At 30.1% G+C, this 23428-nt stretch overlaps 1 protein-coding gene across 4 annotated transcripts; it reads left to right on the top strand.

Moving 5' to 3' along the window:
• Positions 1-788: 788 nt before the first annotated feature.
• Positions 789-23026, top strand: LOC126735362 (beta-1,3-galactosyltransferase 1-like). 4 transcript variants are annotated; one of them, XM_050439330.1, is made up of 3 exons: positions 807-893; positions 20010-20110; positions 21858-23026. In XM_050439330.1, the coding sequence occupies exon 3, from the start codon at positions 21867-21869 to the stop codon at positions 22920-22922; it is 1056 nt and encodes a 351-aa protein (XP_050295287.1). In that variant the 5' UTR covers positions 807-893; positions 20010-20110; positions 21858-21866; the 3' UTR covers positions 22923-23026. The 4 variants fall into 4 exon arrangements, with proteins under 4 accessions (XP_050295285.1, XP_050295287.1, XP_050295286.1 ...); XM_050439329.1 differs by having other exon boundaries at positions 20010-20188; XM_050439328.1 differs by lacking the exon at positions 20010-20110 and having other exon boundaries at positions 789-893.
• The last annotated feature ends 402 nt before the right edge of the window (positions 23027-23428 follow it).

Below are 23428 nucleotides of genomic sequence, written 5' to 3'. Positions count from 1 at the left end.
CAATGCTAATAATAAACGAGGCTTAACGTTAGATAGATCTGAAAAATTAATTTTTGGTTTAGTGTTTAGATTTCGTAATTTTTCGTAATTAACTAGGCAGTTTTGACACAGACCTGTTGTTCATCTGGTATATAATAATATTATATCATTGGTCACCTTATTTTTGTCATGCTATATCTATATTTAAGTAAACCGTTCCGAATATTTTTACTAGTTTTGAAGTTAATATTTACCTAAAAATGACTTGTTGTATAATAAAATTAAAAAAAACCGGAAAATTATTTATATAGTTTTAATGTAAATGTTATAGAGTTTTGTTTAATAGAATTTGTTTATACACTGTTGTTTTCATAGCTCATAATGCGTAATCATAATGGTAACCTATATGGTTGACAAATTTCCACTCTTGTACTAAATTATCAAAAAGGGAAAATCATCTAACGATTTTAAAAAGGGGACAGTGATAACAGCTGATTCCAATTTTATTACTTTTTCTTTGTGACCGATGATATACGTCTAATTTTAAATTTGGATTTATCTTTTTGATTTTACACAACAAATGTCTTAACAAATCTTAATAACATAAAATGGCAAAACAGATAAAAAAATTACCCTCAAAAAAGTTATAAGTTATGACTATGAAGTTCCATAAACCTGACGTAAGTCTAATTTGTAAATAAAATTAATACGATACTCCTAATGAGTAATGAACGCATTTTGAATCTGATTGCTAATCTGCGATAATATTAATTATCATTTTCTTATCAGTGCTTTATTATTGTAGTGAAGCCTCGTGTATTAAAAACTGGGAAACAGATTGTTGTTATTAAGCTTGAGACGTGTGTCTCGGTGACTGTTGATTAATATTTCTTCTGTAAATGTTATAATATTAGGTAAATATTTATTTATCATAAATTATAAATAATTATAGGTTCAGCAGTTATTATATAATATACATTTTTGTATAAATCTTAAAAAACAATAAATACCCAAATTAGAATTTTTATATGATATAGTTAAACCTACAAACTCAGTTGTTGTAACATTTGTCTAAAAATGAAATGGAAAAATATATTCTGGCAAAATTTAATTGATAATACCGATTACTCTTAAAATTACAGTATATAAAAATCTATCGCAGATTTATCTTAAAACCCAAGTAAATAAATAAATAATATATAATTTCAACTTTTATGTTGCCGACTATATTCTGCCCTATATCTTTAAGGATTAAATTTGTCTCCTACTTTGTAAATATAATACTTACTAATATATACAAAAAATTTATCATTTATTATTATGCATATTGATAGTATATTGTTTTTATCGATAGTAATCGATATTTCGATATAAATATCGGTAATCTATATTGAAATGCCTCAAATTTCATCTTAAATATCCAGGATATGAGATAGATTAGGCTCTGTGGAGCTTCTTTATTTATTAAGGATGCTTGGTAAAGAATTTTCGTTGCAATGATTTCATTATTATTTTAACTAATAATAAACTTTCATTGACTATTTTATTAAGTCAAACGTCACTATCGATCTATTTATTAATAATTATATTAATATTAATAATAACAATAATAATTTTAGATCCCTTGTTTAAAATTTAAAAAATTTTAACGCTTAAAATCCAGTACAAAACTCATTAAAAACACAAAAAAAAGACATAAAGTAAATTAAAATGCCAACAATTTTTTTATTACTTTATGTATTCTTTTTTTTGATAAGTCAGTCTATTTCCAAATGAATTTTCTCTCTGCTTTTTGAATCATCATTTATTAAGAGATTTTTTAAAATTATTTAGACACTTAATTTATCTGATATGTCTTGGCAGAATATTAAAGTCTGGGTCCAATATATCTTAAATGTTTCTGTCCGATAGCCTTATATGCTCGGTCTCTTATGATTAAGTTGTATCTAGCTAGCTCGTCTGATGTGCATGGTCAATTATCTCGTATGTATTCTTATTTTTGAAAACCCATTAGAGCGTTTTTTTAGCATACGTAATTTGACGTGAATCACAGATTTATGATTATTTATATAGTAGGAAGGTACAATATTATAATGGCTTATCAAAAATAGTTTTTCGAATTCTCTTTTAAATCATTTCTAATTTATGCAGCATTGTTTTCGAACAATCACCCCAACCAATATTTCCATAATTAATAAGAGACTGGATCAAGTGTTCAATATGATAGATTAATTAAAGTCAAAAAAAGTTATCTAAAGTTATTCCTAGATATTTGAAATGGTCAGTGGATAATATATTTATATATTTGTCATTATTTAATACTGTTATTATACTATAGACTGGTAAATGTTGAGTATAGGATGAAAAGGGCACATATTTAGTTCTTATCATAGTTCACTGTCAATGAATAACTGGTGAACCAGCCAAATATATTTTTAAGATCTAATCTAATCGTCTATAAATCTATCTGTTCCTTTGATTTTAAAGCGTCCCAAGAATTATGTGATTATATATATGTGATAATAGGTATTAATGATACACATAATTTTTAAAACTTTTGTATTTTTAGACCTCCCTCGTATCTCCGTCTCTTTTAAAGTTTTTGTAAAAGTAAAAACTCATTCATATAGATTTTCTTCCATGGAATCTAATGGTGTAGATATATATATTTTTTTATTAATAGCTTTTGAGTTATAACTCAAACTTATGTTTTTTTTTAAACGGAATACCCTATATATTAATAGGTAAATCATTGGCCTTTTTTTACCTTTTCTAAAATATATCGACTTATTTTCAAAAATACGCAAATCATTAACAATTTTCTAAATTAACTGCATAATTTAATAGTAGGCCATGAATAACAATATTAAACAAATAAAAAGTTACAAATTAATAACGACAAATGGGGAATTGCATTATTCTTATTTTTTTTGTAATAAAAGAACAGAAAAAACAAATATATAAATTTAATAACCGCTATAAGAAAACAACCATACAGATCGTGTTTTCGTTCGTTACTTATAGGAAACCGCATAGAGGCGAAATTTTGCAACGTCGCGCGTGTGCCTGCGACAGAGCACCGCCCGGGCCGGTCCGAGGACGGGATTCAGTGTTGCCACCTCTACCGATTTTTCGGTAGATCTACCGATTTAGCCTCTTACTTTACGATATACCGAATTACCATAGTTTTCTACCGATTTTTTACTTTAAACAGAGACAACGTTTAAAGTAAGAGAGGTAGAGGAATCGCCTCGAAACAAAAACGATTTCTGGTCTGCTATATACCAAACAATTTATTGACAAAGATGTATTCCTATTAAAAATAACCTTATTTCAAAAATGACAGATTTCAATTTGAAAGGAAAAAACTGCTACGAGGATTAAATTAAAAGCTTATTTTTTTCTATCAATTTTGTATAGGATTATTTCACTTATGGTATCTATGTGTTCTTTACTTACTCATTTAATGAATTAAAAAATAAATGTAACTTTAATTTGTACAGTCTAATAAACCAGCTAATAAAAAGTTGATTTTTTTAATATACCCAGCTTAATTCTTGATTTAAATAAGATTAATATGGCCACTTGCACCCTACCTATTTAAAGATGACTTAACATTAGGAACAACTTAAACCTAACCATAATAAATTATATATTAAAACATGGAGTTTGCTTACAAAAACTAAAAAACCCATATTTTTTTATGTGAACTTCTGTGATTTTTCCAAGTAGAGAAACGACAACACTGCCTAATATAATATAATACGTTCTCAATTGCATTTATAAAATCTACCGAAAACTACCGATTTTTTACGAAGCCTTTTACCGAATTCGTTAGGGTCGAGCGTGGCAACACTGACGGGATTAGTAAAAATCTGACTTTCGTGGAAGCTGCGTCGTTTGACGACAAAATGTCCCAAAATATTACGCGAAAATCCAGGCATTTTTAAAATATTTATTCTAATGCGGGTTTACAGACATGACAATGTGTAAAACCCGCATAGAAATTATTGCGTTATTCTAATAAAAAATAAAATATCAACCCTGATAAAAATATAATAAAAAATCAGAAATAAAACTCTAATAAATAAACTTAACAACATATCATTTTTTAAATAAAAGGCTCAAATAAACCGCCCTCTTTCGCTAAACAAAAACTTAACCTTTCGTAAAAGCTATTTCGCACCTCCAAAATAGTTTCAGGGAAAATGGAATTGGCACCTTTGACAATTTTATTTCGCAACTCCTCTAAATTTGTTGGCCTACTAAATTCATGCTTGTAAATGGTCTGCTTAAGGTAACCCCACAAATAAAGTCATTTGAAGACAAATCTGGAGATCTAGGAGACCATTTAATATCGCCAGTCCCACTAATAAGGCGGTTAGGAAAAGTATTTGTTAAAAAATCTTTTACCCTAGCCGCGTTATGAGCAAGACAGCCATCTTGCTGAAAATAAACCGATCCCAGGTCTACATCAGGTAGGATTTGAATGGCAGGAAGAACTTGGTTTTGCAGCAACTCAAGGTACTTCTGGGCGTTTAAAGTGCCATCAATAAAAAATGGCCCTATAACATTGTCGCCCAAAATACCTGCCCAAACATTCAATTTCTGAGGATACTGGGTACGAAACTGAAAACTTCTGTGCTTGTTTTCCTGAGACCAATAACAAACAATGGAAGGATTGTGTTTGCCATGTATAAAAAAGAAGATTCATCAGAAAACAAAATATTTTTTAAAAAATATTCGTTTCCATTTGCCTTTTCCATCATGGTTTCACAAAATTCCATTCTTCGCTACTGGTCTTCAGGAAATATTTCCTAAGTTTTTGAATACTTGAAAAATTGGGTAAAAAGTATGGGTACATATTTTCTCCAGATACGAGCAACAGTTTTATTGCTCATTCCCAGTTCCTCTCCAAGAGTCGAATCAAGTTCTAGGATACTGCAAACCATTTCTTTCCGCCGTTCTATATCCTGGACCACTCAACAGGTGGTTCTTGACGTTTTGTGTGGTATTTTTTACAATCTTGAAAACAAAAAGATGTCTCAAAATTTGTAACTACATTTAAACCGTTTTTGCACAAGGAATCGGTCTATTCTGAAATGTCATTGAAAACAAATCTCTACACAGACAATTGTCTGCCGAATTACCTCCATAAAACCATTTAACTAGTTGAACTCTTTCGGAAGGGGTATAAACAGCCATAGTAAAAAAAAACACGAAAATTACGCTCAAAAATTATTAATGCAACGTGCAGTAACACAGCAAAGTGAGGTCTGCTGACTCCCGGTACAAAAAATAAAAACGAAAAATTCCGCCGCCTGCAAGCCGCAATCAAGCGGTGTTGCCATTATTTTGGGTAATACGTAGCTCACGATAACACGATCTGTATGTATACATACTATTTGACGACACAATATTATTACTCTTAATTAATTCATTTCTGCAGATTGAGTGCCACGTGTTTTCAGATACAATAATTACCAATTTATAACTCAATGCCAGTTTATATTACAAATATTAGGTCAGGTCAAATTTAAATATTTATATGAGAGTTTATAACAAGAAATTTAAGCTATAACATATTATAAAAAAGTGTGTTGTTCTTTATATATATTTTTTACGGAAATTTTAAAAGTATACTACTTACTAACCTATCTAACTATTATATCAGGCCTTAAGCCGAGAGTTTATTTGTATTGCAACGAGTGGTTATTCTTTTATCGGGCTGCTCTGTTTCGAGTACAGTGGGTTTTCTTCTTCGATTTTTAAGAACAGGCGGATATTTGAATAGATTAGCCTCGTGATTTGGAGTATGATTTTCTTCAGGAGAATTATCTTCAAGGTTCTTTTGAGAGTTAGCTCTTGAAATAACTCGTTTATTTCGTGCCGTATTGGTACTGTTTTGATCTCCCGGAGTAGTTTAGAAATACCTTTTTCTTTTATTTCTGCACATGAGAATGCTTTTCAATTAACATATTAGACCTGTTTATTAATATGCGCTTTTAAATGGTTTTCCTTTACTAATTTATGGTTTCCTCTTAATAATTTTTGATTGAGGTATTCTTCCGTTGTTTGCCAAGAAAATATTGGTGCCTTTAAGGTGTTTGGCGTTCTTCAATATATCTAATTTTACATGATACTTTGCGAGCTTGACCAATAGAGGGTGATATTGTTCCTCATGTGCAAGACACAATCGATATATATTTTGGAGTTTTGCAAAACGACAATCAATCTTTCCTCTATTATTTATCAGGTCCAAGAAGCACTGGATATTCTAAAGTTCGCTAGATTGGTCTAGTAAACCATATATAACCAAATTAAACTTTTTTAGCTTTTGTTCCGTTCTTTCCAATCTTGCATGTAGTTGCCTATTACCTTCTTTCAGTCCTTGATTCTCCTTCCAAAAGAGAAACGTTGGTGTGAAGACAAGCAAATATTGTGTGATGGGGTACTCTACGTCCTGGATACAACTTAGCATACAATCTTCGAGGTGGCCGACCATTTCCATTACCTTGGCCAAAGATAAAATGCATATCTGACAGTTCCGCAATTGTAAAACTATCATTATTACATTATCACTATCACTATGCCACCCTAAGTGTAATACATCATTCTAAAGGCCATACGATCTCCTAACTAACTAAAACTCATTTGACATATTAAAGTGAAGTAAGGAGGCGATAGAAATTGTGATAGAAAGGGTGACAGAAATTTGTCGACCATAAAATAAAACGTCCTTCTGCATATCTAAACTAACGTGTTAGTTTTAAGAAATTATTAAGGGTGGTTCGTTCTGAAACTACAGCACTGTATACTTATATGTTACATACTTATAAATTATTTAAAGTTCCAATTTACAAATACAACTACTTATCTTTAGTTCTTCAAAAAAATTACCCACCAATATAAACATTTGCAGCTGGAAATTTTAGTTAAAAACTCATTGAGATATTAGCAGCTTTTCTCGACCAAAAAAAAAACACGTAAAATTAGATATACAGGGGGACGTTTAATTATGCATTTACTGAAGTTCTCTCAATTACCTCCACACCTCCAGCTAACCTCACTTTAATATGTCAAATGGAAACCCCCATCGTGCACATCATAATTGCTTACATCATAGTAAGGAGCGTAAAATTCTCTATTCAACGGTACCAAAAAAAATGAAATCGGTAAATGTGTAAGCAAATAGTTAGCGAAAATGTCTAGAAATAATGAATATTTTATTTACGCCAAACTTTGGTATGTCAAACGGCTACCCCATGGTGTGATACATTATTTTAAGGGGCATTCATTATGCTATCAATGGTTGTAAAAAAAAATAAAATCGATTGACCAAGAAGCAATTAAAGTTTAAATCGGTAGGGTAGAAAAACAAATTTTATTAATTTAACAAATTTATTTTATTAAATATTCAAAATGCGCGCCATTATTAGCAAGATAACAAAAAAGCCTATTTTCAAACTTCTTACGAACATTGGCAAGGGTCTGCCCGCTAACTTCTCTGCATTCTTGAAATATTCTATTTTTTAAATTCTCAATACTCTCAGGTGGGGTTTTATAAACTTTGCTTTTTAAGTAGCCCCAAAGAAAAAAGTCTAGTGGGGTTAGGTCCGGAGACCGCGCAGGCCATTCGATTGCACCACATCTGCCAATCCACTTTTCTTGAAAATTTTCATCTAGCCACTCTCGAACTACCAAAGTGTAGTGCGCGGGAGCTCCATCCTGCTGAAAATGTATATTATTTTCATTCAATAATATAGCACCATGTTGATCTACTTGATTGGATGATGGAAGGGTATATTGCATTTTATAAAAGGTTTAAATAAATTTCGCCAGTCAAATTTTCTTCCAAAAAAATTGGCCCGATTATTTCATTCCCATAAATTCCTGTCCAAATATTAATTTTTTGGGGATATTGGGTATGGCCTTCCCGAAAAACATGCGGATTTTTATTATCCCAGTATCTACAGATATGTCTGTTCACCAGGTCATTTAAAAAAAAGGTCGATTCGTCACTGAAGCCAATGTTCTTCAATAAATCGTCGTCAATTCGCTGGTACATCACTTCACAAAGTTGGATTCTCCTATCAAAATCATCTTCTCCGAGTTCATGAAGAATATGAATTTTTTAATGAAAGAACTTTTTTTTTTTTTTTAACTTTATGTACGGAACCAGTGGAAATATTTGTTAGTTTTGCGGCCTTTGGTATAGACAAAGTTGGATCCATAGCAAATTGCTCTAGTACTTCAACTTGGCATGCTTCATCGACAACTCTATTTTCATATTTTTTCTTATTGCCAATCAATCCCGTCTCTTCATATTTTCGTATCAATTCTAATATGTATTTTGTGGATCACGTTTTTATCTTGATACCTTTCATTAAATGCTCTCGCGGTTCTGCGAGCACACCGATCTTGAGCTCCATAAAGGAAAATTATTTCTATTCTTTCGGCTAGCGTATACACCATTTTATTAACTCACTGTTTTAACTAAAATTGAAAAATTGCACGCGACAAAGCGACAGTTTTAACAATAATAAATCGCCTGCTTTTTAAACGCCTTAAAAATGTAAGGTATTGCAGTGTTTTTTTGTACCTATTAGGTAGGTTTTGCAAAAAATATAAGTGAAATAAATACACATAGAAAGTTATATTAAGATTGCAAAGATTTTTGCAAAAAATTTGAAACACTCTTTTTTCTCGCAAATAACGGTACACATTCTTTACTTAAAAAAATAAATAATTTGCTTGAACTAAATGTACTGTTTGTTACCACACATTTTAACTTCTAAATTGCTTGTATTTTTTTTTGATGATCTATTATAAAAAATGTAAGAATTTTAAAATGATGTAGGTACCACACTAAAAGTATTCATTTAAAATACCAAAGTTTGGCGTAAATAAAATATTCATTATTTCTAGACATTTTCGCTAACTATTTGCTTACACATTTACCGATTTCATTTTTTTTGGTACCGTTGAATAGAGAATTTTACGCTGCTTACTATGATGTATCACACGATGGGGGTTCCCATTTGACATATTAAAGTGAGGTTAGCTGGAAGTGAGGAGGTGATTGACAGAACTTTAGTAAATGCATAATTAAACGTCCCCCTGTATATCTAATATGACGTGTTTTTTTTTTTTTTTTTTTTTTTTTTTAAGAAAGTTATTAAGGGTGGATTGTTTTGAAATGAAAGCACCACTGTATACCTAAACATATCTATTTGCTTGGAAACTTGGTTTATTTTTATTATATAAATATTTATTTCAAGAATGTAAACTCCAATCAATGTAAGGATTTCACTTTACTGAAAGTGCGTCCCGTATGAATCTCTAAATAGCATAAAGGAATGAAAATTGGCATAAAATAACGTTAAAAGAGCTGTTTTACACAATGCTGTGAAAAAAATTTTAATGCATAGCAACTAATTTTTAATTTATTGCAAAAACCATCTACTTGAAAATTCTATTGTAGGTTATGACTAAAAGTAATGCGGAATGCCCAATACTTTAGAGCTGCTTGATATATGTAACTCCCTCTATGTATCTTTAAACAAAATAGCAGAACCGACTACCTGCCTACTTCGTAAAAAACGAGTTTTATCCTGATTAAGAAATAACTTGTTTTTCAGACCATAAAATTATTCTAATATACACTCTTTCAGTCAATACTACAACTACATCAAGGTTATTACCTTCAATCAAGATATGTGTATCATCTGTATAAGATATGACTTTTAGGTTAGCTGCAATGCTTTTATAAATGAAACCAGGTCATAAGCATACACCAAAAAAATAAAAGGATCTAGGATAGAGCCCTGAGGCACTCCCTGAATTATTAGGCAAGATTTACTACTCTCATTATTAATTGTAACAATCTGACTTATGTTCTAAAAATTGGATGTCAACAATATCAAAGATGATTCTCTAACACTATACCTAAAAAATTTATGAAGTAAAATGCCATGATCTACAAATTCAAAAGCAGGGAAAAAGTATATATGCCCAGAATATGTTTTCAACCAACTCCCGCCACAATCTAATTTTGTAATTATCATACATCTGTTTCTGTACTTTTAGCGAAAGCAAAACCATGCTAAGCTTGGTGTAAATACTTTTTAATATAAGAAAATTGAGAATTTTTATATGCAACTCAAACACTCTAGCAACACTATGCAATAAACTTATAATCGCTTTCTTAAATGGAGGCATCACCTAAGCTATTTTTAATTTATCAGGATAAATTGCTTTCTCCAAACACAAAATTATAATTAACCCTAAGACATCACATAAAATAAATCTAAATTTTTTAAGCAGATTGGAGACTTCATCAAAACTTGCAGTATTTGAACACTTTAAATAGCCTGAGATGTTTTCAACTTCGGCATTCCTTTGACTCTTCCAAAAAACATTCAATAAAATATTTTTTCAAAACAATATTTGTTTGACTTTGATAATTTGTTTTAAAAAGTAAAAAAGAAAAGTGATCCAATTTTCGAATGAATTTTTTTTGCTTTCCGAAGAGCCTTCTTGGGTAATTTCAAGTCAAAAATATCCTATAAACACTTATTTTTTCATAGGTAGTCTGCCCATATACACTTAATTGATACCAGCACTAACTCCTGAGTTAGTCTTGCATCCCTTAGCGTGTATGCAAATCTTTTTTTACAGCAATGCCCTATATATTTTTATATTTTCCAGTCAGGTATGATGACCGTAAAGCCTTTGGTGACTTTAACACTAATATTAACTAAAAAAACTAAACTCCTAGCAGCCTTTTGACTTTTTTTATAAATCAGTTGGCCATCTATATGAACAATTTTTTTTTTCATTTAAGCTGCTAATGTGATGCAGCTATAACCAGTTCAAAGCAACTTCGCAAACATCGGGCAAAAAATTGTTTGTTTGATAATACACACAATTAATAATTGCCTAACCCAGACTAATATTTTTATTTTCATAATTATTATTAAATTACCTCACCACGCTTAATTTCCATCAATCGCCAATAAATTGAACGGTGACAGATATGAAAGTAGCGCAAGGGATCAGAAAGGTAAATAACAAAATCAAAGAGTTCAGCGTGTTTCACGATGGAATTCACACAAGGTACTTCAAAAGAAAGTTCTGAAAGAATAATGTTTTCCTAATTCAATAAAAAGTTTAATCAACATCTATATATTTCAACTGTTCAGTTAATTACTTTTCATACTGCCATCAAGTTATATAATACTTTATTAAATGGATAATAAAAGGGAAACTGCACAAACCGAGAACATTTTTTGAACTGCGCCACGCTTTATAACTAAAACAGCGTACAATATATTTGAAATTTTCTCCTATTTAGACAAGTAAACCCCTAAAATATTTACATGACATTAATAAATACCCACTATACAGTGAGAGCCAAAAGCCCGGAATAAATTCATTTAAAATTCAGGGGTATGTTAAAAAAAAAACGCTCGGACACGTCAATTTTTATTTTTAACTGCAAGTTTTCTTACTATAATTTTATGTATACAGGGTGGTCCAAAAATAAGTTACGACCATCAACTTTTACACATACAATTTTTACCGTTAATTTTATTCAAAGTGTAAAAAAGTAACATATATGATATTTTGAAACTATATATGGACAAACTTAAAACACGTATATATTCAAGTTAATTAAAAAACACAAAGTAACGGGAAAAATTAAATTATATTTTAAATTAAAAAATATTTTCGTTCAAGGTCCCTGCTTTTTCAAAATAATTACCGGGTTATAAAAGGCTTCCAAGATCGGAGATCTAAAATTTCTTTATTAAAATAATAGCCCGAAAGGTCAGACACTTGGCAAGGTCTCCGATTATTATACAGAGCGGTCAAAAATGCGTAAGTATCTAGTATCCCGCTGACGTTATCATAAATTTGAAGAAGAAAAATTAAATATTTGAACCTAAAATCATTCTTAACTTGTAGCGTTTTATTTTTCTATTTCTTATGTTCACTAACGCTCCATTGATATTTCATTAATTTCAATAATTATATTAATAATTTCAGTCAACTTCTTTTATCGATATTTCTTTAAATTCACACTGTCAATGACACATTACTACTGTAACGCATCACTCTCCTGGTTTTATTATTCATGCTTTCTGTTGACGGTCCGTCACTCTTCTGGTTGGTCTTAATTAATGTTTTCTCTGATTGGATTGACATTGACAGCTCAGGCGAAGGGTGGGGTCGTAACTTATTTAGTCTCTACTGCATCCATTTTTCGAGGACTTGTTCCCGTGTCGCAGGTAGAAGAGCACGTAAAAGGCCAGTTTTTTATTTTCGAAATTTGTGAAGCAGGAAGTGGCCAATATGGCTTATAATTTATAGTCCTTAATTTTGTTCCTTTAGGGAACTGTTTATTCCATAATTCTGGTGTAGGATGCCCAAGATTTTAATGGATAGATAATGAAACTTAGCAAGGTGAGTGTGTCACATTTTGAACGCCATTCATTTTTTTATCGACAGTGAATACAATGGCAACCGTTGTTTTAGGGTTTTACTTTTCCGTTTTACTTTTCCGTTTTCCTCTTTATTCTTCTTCAATTGTTGATGGCTGCAGGATTCCCCGGGAAATTGCTGTAAGCTGTGGAGCTGGAGCCAGAGTTAGAGCTAGTATTAGAGATTTCCAGTCCAGATAGCTAAGCTACAAATGGCATACTTTCACAGCCTCGATTTTGAAGGCCAGCCGTTCATTTCTTGGAGGAATATACAGACCAGTCTATTCCATTTATTTAAATATTACTAACCATAGATTTGTCTTACTTATTTACATTTTTATTAATATATCTTTAAAATCAATTTATTGTTACAAATATTTAATCAACGTCATAATTTAATATGTCAATTTCTTATCTATAATTTTAGTTATTTTTTGTTCAGTATTTTTCAGTACCTTTTTTGGTAGTTAAGTAGATATAAGTCGGTTAAGGCTGATATGCCTTAGGTAAAAAGGTTCATGAACTTTCCCCTGCGTAATACAAATATATACTAAAAACTTTAATAATTGCAATTTATTTTTCAAGTACTGAAATCTACCTAATGGCTAAATCATAATTTAAATGTTACTTTTGTCAAACTTATTTTAATAACATCAACATTATTCATATTTTAATTTATAATAAATTATTAACATTTAACAGATTAGAACATGAGCGGTATACTGTATACTTATCTTTGATGTAAATATAATTTGGTTGTATTGTTAAGATTTTTTTTTTGCCTCTTTAAATCTACTTTATCCAGGGTCATTTAATTGTTAATTGAAACCTATATACCAAGTGTTTTTCTTAGTTTTCTTTCATTTAAAAAAAAAAAAAAAAAAAACCAAGTGGCGCCCTCTTATTTAATAGTTATAATCAAGATTATATTTTTTAATAGCCAGTCATAAGTGAACCTTCGAACAATCCCAAGTCTCCAATAATTCTGAGCTACCGTCTGCAAACTCTTGGCAAAATAGTAACACTGTAAAGTTAACGCCACAAACTTTTATAATTTTTATTTATTTGGATTAATAATGAGAAAAATGTAAGAAAAAAGATTATTTAGGTTCCTATTAGAGTATAATAGGCATTTTCATTCCTGCTCACCTCAATGTAATTAAACAAATTATATTTGCCACAGCGATACGAACTATTCGCTTCACCTGTCTGCAGCAATAAATGTACGAAGTGAATATTATAAAGGGGAGGAGTATTAGCAAGTTCCAGCCCAAGGAGTACTAACGAACAAGTTAGTTACTGATTTCTAAACTTAAATTTGATTTACCTCCTTTGGAATTAGTTACATTGTACCTTTCTCAAAAAGCTCAAAGTATTTTATATAAAGGTAATTGTTTAAAAAAGCTAAATATTTTATTCACAGTTCTACAGGGCTCGATTTTGCGTCCTTTACCTTTTATAGTTTAAAGTTCAAGTAATGCGAAATGCATGTTATAAACTTATATTTGTTTTAAATGGGTGCGACCACATATCTCAAAAACCGCTGGAGACTTCATCCGGGTGCCTTTCTGCATCAGATTAGCAACTTAATAACTGGAAATACGCAATTAGACATTATTTTTGTTAAAAGATTAATACTTTACAGTGTTAATACCAGGCATAAATACTTCTAAAATCTTCCTAAATTTAAAAATTAATTTTTTCAAAAGTTTTTTTCTTTTACATTAATTTCTCTTTTGAACCAGTTGCCAATAGAGTTTGTAAGGTTAACAGTTTTAAAGTTTAACTATAAGTTAAAAGCATTTCTTGTTTTGAATCAGACTAACTAATGAACTACAATTTATGTATTTTTTGTTAAATACTTAATAATTTGTAATTTAATATCTCGCATGTTTCTGTTGTCATCTTCGTTAATCTTAAGGCTAATGGGGGTTAAATTTTGAAAGTAAGTAAGTATTTTGAAAGTTTGATTTGACGCTTCGCGGCAGCACCACACGGTGCACGAAACTGAACGGCAATCCGATAGTCGACCGGGTACACTTTTTACCACAGAATTGCGTATCTTCCCAAATATTTAATCAACGATCAAATTTTTAATATCAATAAGAAGATACAAAGTAGATATAAAAAATTGTTTATATAATTATATGTAATATGAAAATACATTTTCATTTCTAGATCTTTACTTAAACTAAACAGCAACCAAATAAATAATTAAATCGATTCGGTCAGAAGGTAACTCGAGACTAGCGCTTTCACGTCTAGAGTGGTCTTAAATTGCAGAGAAGTGATTATTTAATAAAGGGTGCTAGCTATAGATAAAAAAGCAACTTACTGTGGCTAGATATTTCATATTTTAAGAAAATGGATGATCTGGAATTAAAAACAAAAAATAAGAAGTATTTGGATTACTTATAGATACATGAGATTTTTCTGTAGTACTCAAAATAACTAATTTAGTGACACAGATACAGATGCGAATGTATGGCAATTGAAATAACTGAGGCTAATTTCATCAAAATTGCCTTGCCTTAAGTAGAAGATATAAAAAAGGCTCTTCCTAATCAACCTAATAAACTGCTCATAAAATAAAATATTCTAGGAGGCATCTAAGTGCGGATGAGATACAATAAATTACTGAATCGTGGTCAAAATGTATTTTCAATCGATAACTATTTTTTTAAATAGCATTTCCGATTTCAAAAATGTAAACTTAGGAGATGTTTTTTAGGAAACATTTTTTTTTTAAATAATATAAAGTATAATTATTTTTTGTTGTTTAATATTCATAAATATATTACAAAGCTTATTAGTGACCGTACATTTATTGGAATAAAACTACTGCTTTTGGACAAGTTGCTAAGCACACATTAAGTTGATTAATTACAATTTTTAAAAGTAGCAAAAATCATATATTCTTAATAATATTGATAAAAAATGCATTCTTGAATAATTCCTTAAACTATATTTTTTAAATCAGTCATTTTGACTAAATTTGAGTGTCCCGTTTAAGACATTATTGTTAAAATGCCTTTTCTATTTTTTAAACATCAGATTCTTTTATAATATATAGAAACTTGTTTGGTTTTGATATTTTCAGTTTATTAGAAAGGAAAAGTCGGGAAGTAGATGGTACTTGATCGTAGATGTCAAACACTTTTTTCTGGTTACTGTCGTGTCGTTAGAGCAAGAATCATAGACAGAAGCATGTAATTGGTTGTAGTGCCTGATTTTTCACCACCTACCTGTGTAATACAACCTTAATAAGTATCAAAAGAATGTTTCATCTGAGAATGTTTATGAAGAGGTGCATTTGCAGAAATCTTGAGAGGTGTATTAAAAAATACGGGTCAAAACTTTTGTTTTACTCAGATATTCTTACCACAAAGCATCATTTTTACCATAAGTTAGATAATATAGAAATAAAATAGGCACAGCAAAAAGAGCAGCAACTGTCCCTTTGAACAGTAGAATTAAAAAGTAAAAAAGATAATAACTTAGGAGACTTAACGTAACCATGAATAGGGTTATGTAAAGAACAAACATCACCGATCTACCTTCTTCAAAACAATGTTAGTATCACAGATATTGGTATTCAATGTCACTTCAAAATCTCTAATTTTTAAGCATAGTATAATGATAATAACATTTAATGTGTAATCAATACTAACTAGTGCCATACATCTAGTAAATAACATTAAAAATCATTTTGATGCAATAATTTCCAACCTGTTGCACATTGCACCAATGGCAAATTCTGTTCAGGATTTCCTATAGAGTCTGTGAATAATCAGCAAAAATAATAAATAGAAATACCTTTATGTCATTTGCGTACATCCGGAAGCTGCAATGGCTAATACAGGCGATAAGGTCCAGTAAAAATAATAAAAAAGGATAAATCTTTAAAAATATCTTTGAGTTACTTCCAAAGAAATTTCAATGGTTTCAGAAATTTTTCTACACTTTTTGACTGACTCTACTCAACTCTCACTGAAGCCTAATAGTCATTGTAAACCTGAACCTTCAACTGGTCCTCTAAAAACCCATGTTGTTTTTGTCTTACTTGGCTGTAACACTAATATTTTTGGTAAAGTGACTAAGTGCAAATAGCTTAGACAACAGTTTTTTAGACCAATAAAAATTTATCAGAATTCAACGATTTGGATTGGACAAGAAATGAAGTATAATTGTCTATTGACACTTTTCCCTTCCCAGATAAATATGAGGGGTAAGAAGAAAGTCGATTTATTAAGGAACCTTTGATACTAAGATACTTCAGATAGAGAAAAACTAAAACCGTCTAGGATTAACCGATAAATCATAGTGATACATGTACGTTTGAACTAGAATAAAATGCTATAAATCCACATTTCTTTATTATGAAAATAGAAATAAGTTAATAATTCTCACAGTTCTTGTACTGTTTTGCTCTAATTTTTTAGTTTCAGTTAACTAGCTAAGTTTATTTAGGTTTTTACTTACGTCTAGTTTAATGTTCTTCCCCAAGGGATCTAGTTTTGAGTAACTCATCTTGGTTAATGGAAGATGAGTTACTAAACTTGCCCGATTAGGCTCCAATTTAGATAATTTAGATTATTTCCTTATAAATGCTTAAAACATTGAAAGACTAAGATTAGAAAACAACAACTTTCTTTGAGTTCAACATGTGCTCAGGGTATTTTGTTTACAAACATATTCATCGATTCTCAAGTTTACATACATTTTCAAAAGAGGAAATTTTCAGCTTTATAATAACATATATAATAATGCTAATTTAACTTATTGGTGTTAGATTTTAAATAAAAAATAAAAAATAGAAATAGATATAGCTTATCTTAAACGCAAAAATAACATCTTCAAATCAAAAAAAATATTAACATTCTTATTCCTAAAAACCGCTTCTAACAAAATTGGAATGGCAACACTGCAAGCAAAAGCTGTTGTCATCTTGTTAAACGGCTTCTATTTACATTCGGCATTTGTGAAGTTCTGTGTTTTTTCTTCAGTTTTTGGTTAAAAAAGGAAAAAGGTCTCATTTGAGTGTTTTTGTGAACTGTTACGATTGTAAAAACTTGGGCCGTTTGTGGAATCACCATGGAAAAAAGGCGACTTAAGACGATATTTGCACAAGTAAATACTGCCATAACATCATATCAAGGAACTTTTATGATACTATAAAGTGTTTTTTTTGCAATTTTTACACATTTGGTACCATTGAGTCAGGGATGTTGCAAGCAAATAAACGGCCCATAGTTTCATCGCAATGCTAATTCTAGCATTTAAATATTCTAAGTGTAAATGATAGGAGTCTATATTTTTTATAGTTTGTAAATTTACTTGCTTCGGCTATCAGTATTTTCTTGAAATTCTTGGTTTTCATCGACAAAAATAATGTAAAAGCTTCTAAGCATTTCCAAATTGATCCATGAGTTTTTTAAAGAGACCGCATTTCATGAGATTTTAACCCATTAGTGCCCAAAGTTAGTTTTTGTTTTATTTTTAAATTATAATTAGAAAAAATAGCTTACTATGGGTCTAATAAACATAAAAAAAATGTTTTTTAAGTTTTAATTCACTAGAGCCTTTGTTTTAGGGCGTCCCTTTAAAGGGACGCGGGGCAAAAGAAAAAAAAATAATTAAAGTAAGATAACATGTTTATTATATTTTGTATATAATTTCTTTATATTTTAGTTATCATGGTAAAATTTGAAACAAATTTTAGGATGCAATGCAATGTTACATTTTTCGCAGATGAATTGACTTTTTTTCCACATAGGGCACATCGGCGGTCGGTTTCATTGTAGACTATCAGATGCCCAATATTATCGAATCATACGTCGAAAGTACGTATGTAATGGTCGAGGCACTCTGGTTTTTCCTTGCAGGGGTTTAGTACCAAAACTTTTCAGAAAACTTAGCGATATGTATCGTCGAAACGCCAATAAACTAACAGAGTCAGGATGATTTGTTTTCAATTTTCGCATAAGTAACCAAGCATTCACAACAGATACATCTAATAAATATAAGACTAGTGGCCAATACCATTTCCTTTGTCGAAATGTTGATCTATAAGCCGCAACAAGACCATCTAATTTGTATACACCACCCATATATTTATTATAGTTGGCTACTATTTTCGGCTGAGGAATGGTCTTCTTAGATCGGGTGACCCTGTCTCAACGAAGTGTGTTAGTAACTTCAGTGGTTTCAAAATTTGATGCAACAGAAGCAACTTTATTATCTTTCCATTGTACGAGCATGCTGGTGTCATTTCGATAATACTTATAGCTTCCCCTTTGCTGATTATTCCATTCCTTGTTAGTTTGTACCGGACATTTCTCTAAACGATTATCTTTTATTGTGCCCTCTTATTGTGTCTGTGGCACAATAATTGTTTTTCGATAAATAGTCAAAGGGAGGAATGCCTGTAAAGTAATTATCCATAAAACCCTATATATATATATATATATATATATATATATATATATATATATATATATATATATATATATATATATATATATATATATATATATATATATATATATATAATATATATATATAACCCTTACCTGAAGGTAATTCGACTTGCTCTAGAGATAGTATTACATCTCCACCCAAACCAAATTTCTTTTCTTTTTCTTTGTTTTGTTTTTTTTCCGGTATAAATCTCAAAACCATACATGTATCCGCTACTCGAACAAGTAGCCCAATTTTTGTAGCCAAATCTTATGGGGTTACCCCGAATGTATTGCTTGGCATAATGTTTTTCATAATATGGCACCATGCTCTCGTCAATGGATAAATGCTCATCAAAGCTATTGTGTGTTCTAAAATTCAGGTTTAGATGATCTATCAAGGGTCTCAATTTATAAATCCTGTCCTTTTGGGGTAATTTTAAATTGTCATTAAAGTGAATATACTTTAGTAGAGTCTCAAATCGAATTCGACGCATGCTGTGTTGTAATATTTTTGGGATATCTTCTTCACTCGACTAATAGAGTCTTCTGTTTGAATATTTTTCATATCCCGATAAAAGAAACGCTCCTAGTACTACATGCAGTTCGTCCAGAGTAAAATTTAGTTCTACATTTTTCTGCCGTGCATACCTATTATTTTCCGTAATAATCAACATCAAAAGTTCTTAATTGAAAAACAATTTAAAAAAATCAACCGGGGTAGTTGCATTTTTTGCATCTTGTGAGGGTTTACTAGGGCTACAGACAATCACAAGGTCACTATTATTTACTCGGACAGTATCAGGATCAGGCTCCCGCCATCTTGATTTTTGGTACGCGTACTCTGTTTGTTGCCTAGTATTGTTATTCAATCAATCAATCAATCAATCAATCAATGGCTTTATTGTCAAAAAATTTTACAATTTGTAGACAAAGCTGCTAACTAAAGTAATCATAAAAACAAACAAAACTCACAAAAATAATATAAAACTAGTAAAACAAATATACAAACTTATACAAATCAATAATTGTATATGGTCAAAAGTATGAATAAATAAATAAAACACAATTAAAAATTAAATTTTAGGTTTTTCTGAAGGAGCGATAAGGGCAGTAAATCTTCAGGGCCAGAATCGTCAGAGTCATTTACGTAAGCTATTTCACATTCCTGAGATACGATTCCGCTAGGTAGGTGATTCATATTCGCTGCATGCTCATCGTCAGATTCGTCGCTATCAACTTCGGTCTCATTTCCATCATCTCGAGGTAAAATATAGATGTTAGATTCCTGCAAATCGTCATCCTCCTCTAAACAGTCCATTAGTTGAGCTAAGGTCAATCTGCAATAAAGGAGACATAGCGCTTAGCGTCCCTTATAAGGGACACAACATATGTAGTAACGTATCTTACATGCGGTTACAAAATTAGGGGTTCGATGACCTTTGCTATTTTCTTTGAACATTATTTATACAGATTCAATTAGTAATCAATGCGGAAAATCTTTATTTACACATACATAAAATAAAACTTACCCTTGACCCTAGTAGAGTACATGGAGGGATCCATTTTCAATAACACATAAATAATTTCGCGAGAAATAGAAAACAAAAACACCTGACACGTCGATTCAAGTCTGCTAAATACGCTTTTCAACTCTAAGTGCTCGATGTATCTTATTTGCTGGTCCCTTATAAGGGACGCTAGGTATTAATGGGTTAAACAGTTTTGTTGTTTACCTTGAAAACATTTAAATGGCAGGTAATGCGCGTTACAAAGTAGTATATTCCTGAAATAAATATGTATCTCTACGTTAGTGTGTTCCAATGACTTTGATGTCTTTCGTATAGAAACAGCTTCAATTGACTATGTATCTAGCCTAAATGTATGTTTATAAAACTAATTTGTATTAATGTTATACACTTCTTTGTGTTTTATATCATGTGCAGCCATAATATATACAATAAATAAACATAGTGTGTTCCAGAAACAACTGTGTATAGACGTTCAATTTTTTGTACGTTACACTAATATGACCAATTTTGAATTGAAATATTTTTGTATACCTATATATGTTTAAGTTAAATTCACTATTGGTCACCTTTCATCCTTTTTTTCTTCTACTCAACTATTTTAAAAGAATCATCAGTAAAGTTCAGTCTGAAAATTAATTGCATCCATGCGTGTGAAAGCTCAGTTATTTTCTCTCAGTTATATTATTTTGATTAGTATTTTCGGTAGGCTTAAAATATCATTAGTTGAATTTATCCTAAAACCTATCTCGCTTTGTTTTCGAGAAAAAAAAAACACTTTATTGTATATCCCGGGATTAGACATATTATAGTATGACGTTTAGCTATTTTTTTCGTATCAGTTTTGACAATACTTCTAATAAAGATAATGACTATTTTTATAATAACAACAAATAGCGAAAATATAATTTAAAAAAATTATCCACGGGATTCACATATATGCAATAAATTGTCTTTTTTTTAATAAAACAAGATAAAAAACAATTTAATATATAAATTATTATAATTTTTTTCCAGTTTTTCAAAAAAAAATCAGTTGCTATCTGTAGTTTTTCATCAATAATGTTAACTAAATTATATCCCAAGTCGTTGCGGGATTCAATATTTTATATCTAATTAGTGCTGAATTAATCGCAACTACCATTTCCAAATTTTGTCAAGATCAGCATCAGGGACATATCGTATCTAAACCATTAATAAAAAACCGTCTTTTGAAAAAGTTTAATTATCTGTATATTGGCAACTAAACAGATCCAGATCTATGTTTTATAAATACTTTTATTTTATAAAATTATCTATCGTAGATGCCTTGAACTTTTCACCATGCAATTACAAAACACTTGTATGTAAATATTAAAAATACATAATTTATTTAAAAAAAATAGTTAATACGATTTTTATTTCAGGTCAAGAATATGCCTCCTCGAACGCGCTGCTGGAAGTATTTTTTGGTCCTAATACTGGTATTTTTAATATTATCGATAAGCATTTATTCTTCTAAAATAATTAATGTAGTATTTGACATAGAAGTGGAATCTTCGCTAGCAAATTTAGAAAAGCAAATCCTCTTGATTAAGCAACAACCAAAAATCGAACAAACTCCAATTTTAGAATCTGATGACTACCAGAGGCTAATAAATCTGTCTAATTTTACATTTATTAGTATAAGTAATGAAACATGTAAAACATTTTTGTTAGTCCTAATTAGTTCTGCTCCCAAGAACTTTAAAAGACGAAAAGTAATTAGAGACACATGGGGTCAAAATGACGCAAAGGTAAAAACTTTATTTATGATTGGTTCTGTTATTCAGACTGAAATTCAACAATCCCTGAATTATGAAAATGTATTATATAAAGATATTGTTCAAGGTAATTTTCAGGATTCTTATGATAATCTCACTTATAAATCTGTAATGGCGCTGAAGTATGTTACGTATTATTGTCCCAATGCCAAATATATTTTAAAAGCTGATGATGATATTTTTGTAAATATGCCTTTAATAAAAAACTATCTCGCAAATGATATTTCACCTTATGGTGTTGCAAACTTTATTCAATGTCATCTGTTGTTAAATTCACCTATATTTAGAGGTAATTCTTCCAAATGGTCAATACCTGACTCTTTTTTTCCTGGAGAAAGTAAGTATCCACCCTACTGTAGTGGTGCATGGGCCATAATTTCCCCAGATGTTATATTTAAATTATACACGCAATCTCAAAAAACTGCCTATCTTAATATCGAAGATATATTTTTATTTGTACTTGCTGGAGCAAAATATCCTGAACTCAATTTTATTGATACAAAACCGGTTTCTTTATGGAATAATTGGAACGTCAGTGACTTAACTACAGGAAAGTTTGATCATATAAATTTTTTATTTGGAACATTTGAAATGAAGGAGGAAGATTTACGTATCGCGTGGGAATATGTCACGAAACTACCGGTGAAGACATCAATATTTGATAAATAAGAATAATTAAATATTGTATATACTACTAATATTGTATATGTACTTAATTGGCAAACGTGTTTTTATTTTGTTTTTTTTTTTAATAAAATTATATTTAAATATAACTTTGTTTTTTTTATATATACGAACGTAAGAATATTCTTAGAAATATTTTTCTCAAAAAATAGTTCTAAAACTATTACTGCCTTAATTTAATTTTGCAAATTTTTATAAAATTGATTATAATCAGTGGCACGGAAAGTAAACATGACATAAAACGAAAACTTTATTTATTATAGGATTTGTAATTTAATGTAAAATTTAAGAATTTTTTGAACATAATCTTCAACATTCTCACTTATAAGTCAGTAATCGCATTAGGATATCATATATTTATTCAATCAAAATACGGCTAAATAGATAGATTTTCATCAGCTCTATCTATAAAATGATATTTCACCTTATTGAAATCAGTGCATAAAGTCTTTTATTACACAAAAAATGACAAAAAAGTGATACTATATTAA

The sequence above is a fragment of the Anthonomus grandis genome, chromosome 4 (assembly GCF_022605725.1).
Source record: "Anthonomus grandis grandis chromosome 4, icAntGran1.3, whole genome shotgun sequence".
NCBI lineage: Eukaryota > Metazoa > Arthropoda > Insecta > Coleoptera > Curculionidae > Anthonomus > Anthonomus grandis.
The sequence above is the reverse complement of the archived record's forward strand: the minus strand, read 5'-3'. Positions and strand labels throughout refer to the sequence as shown.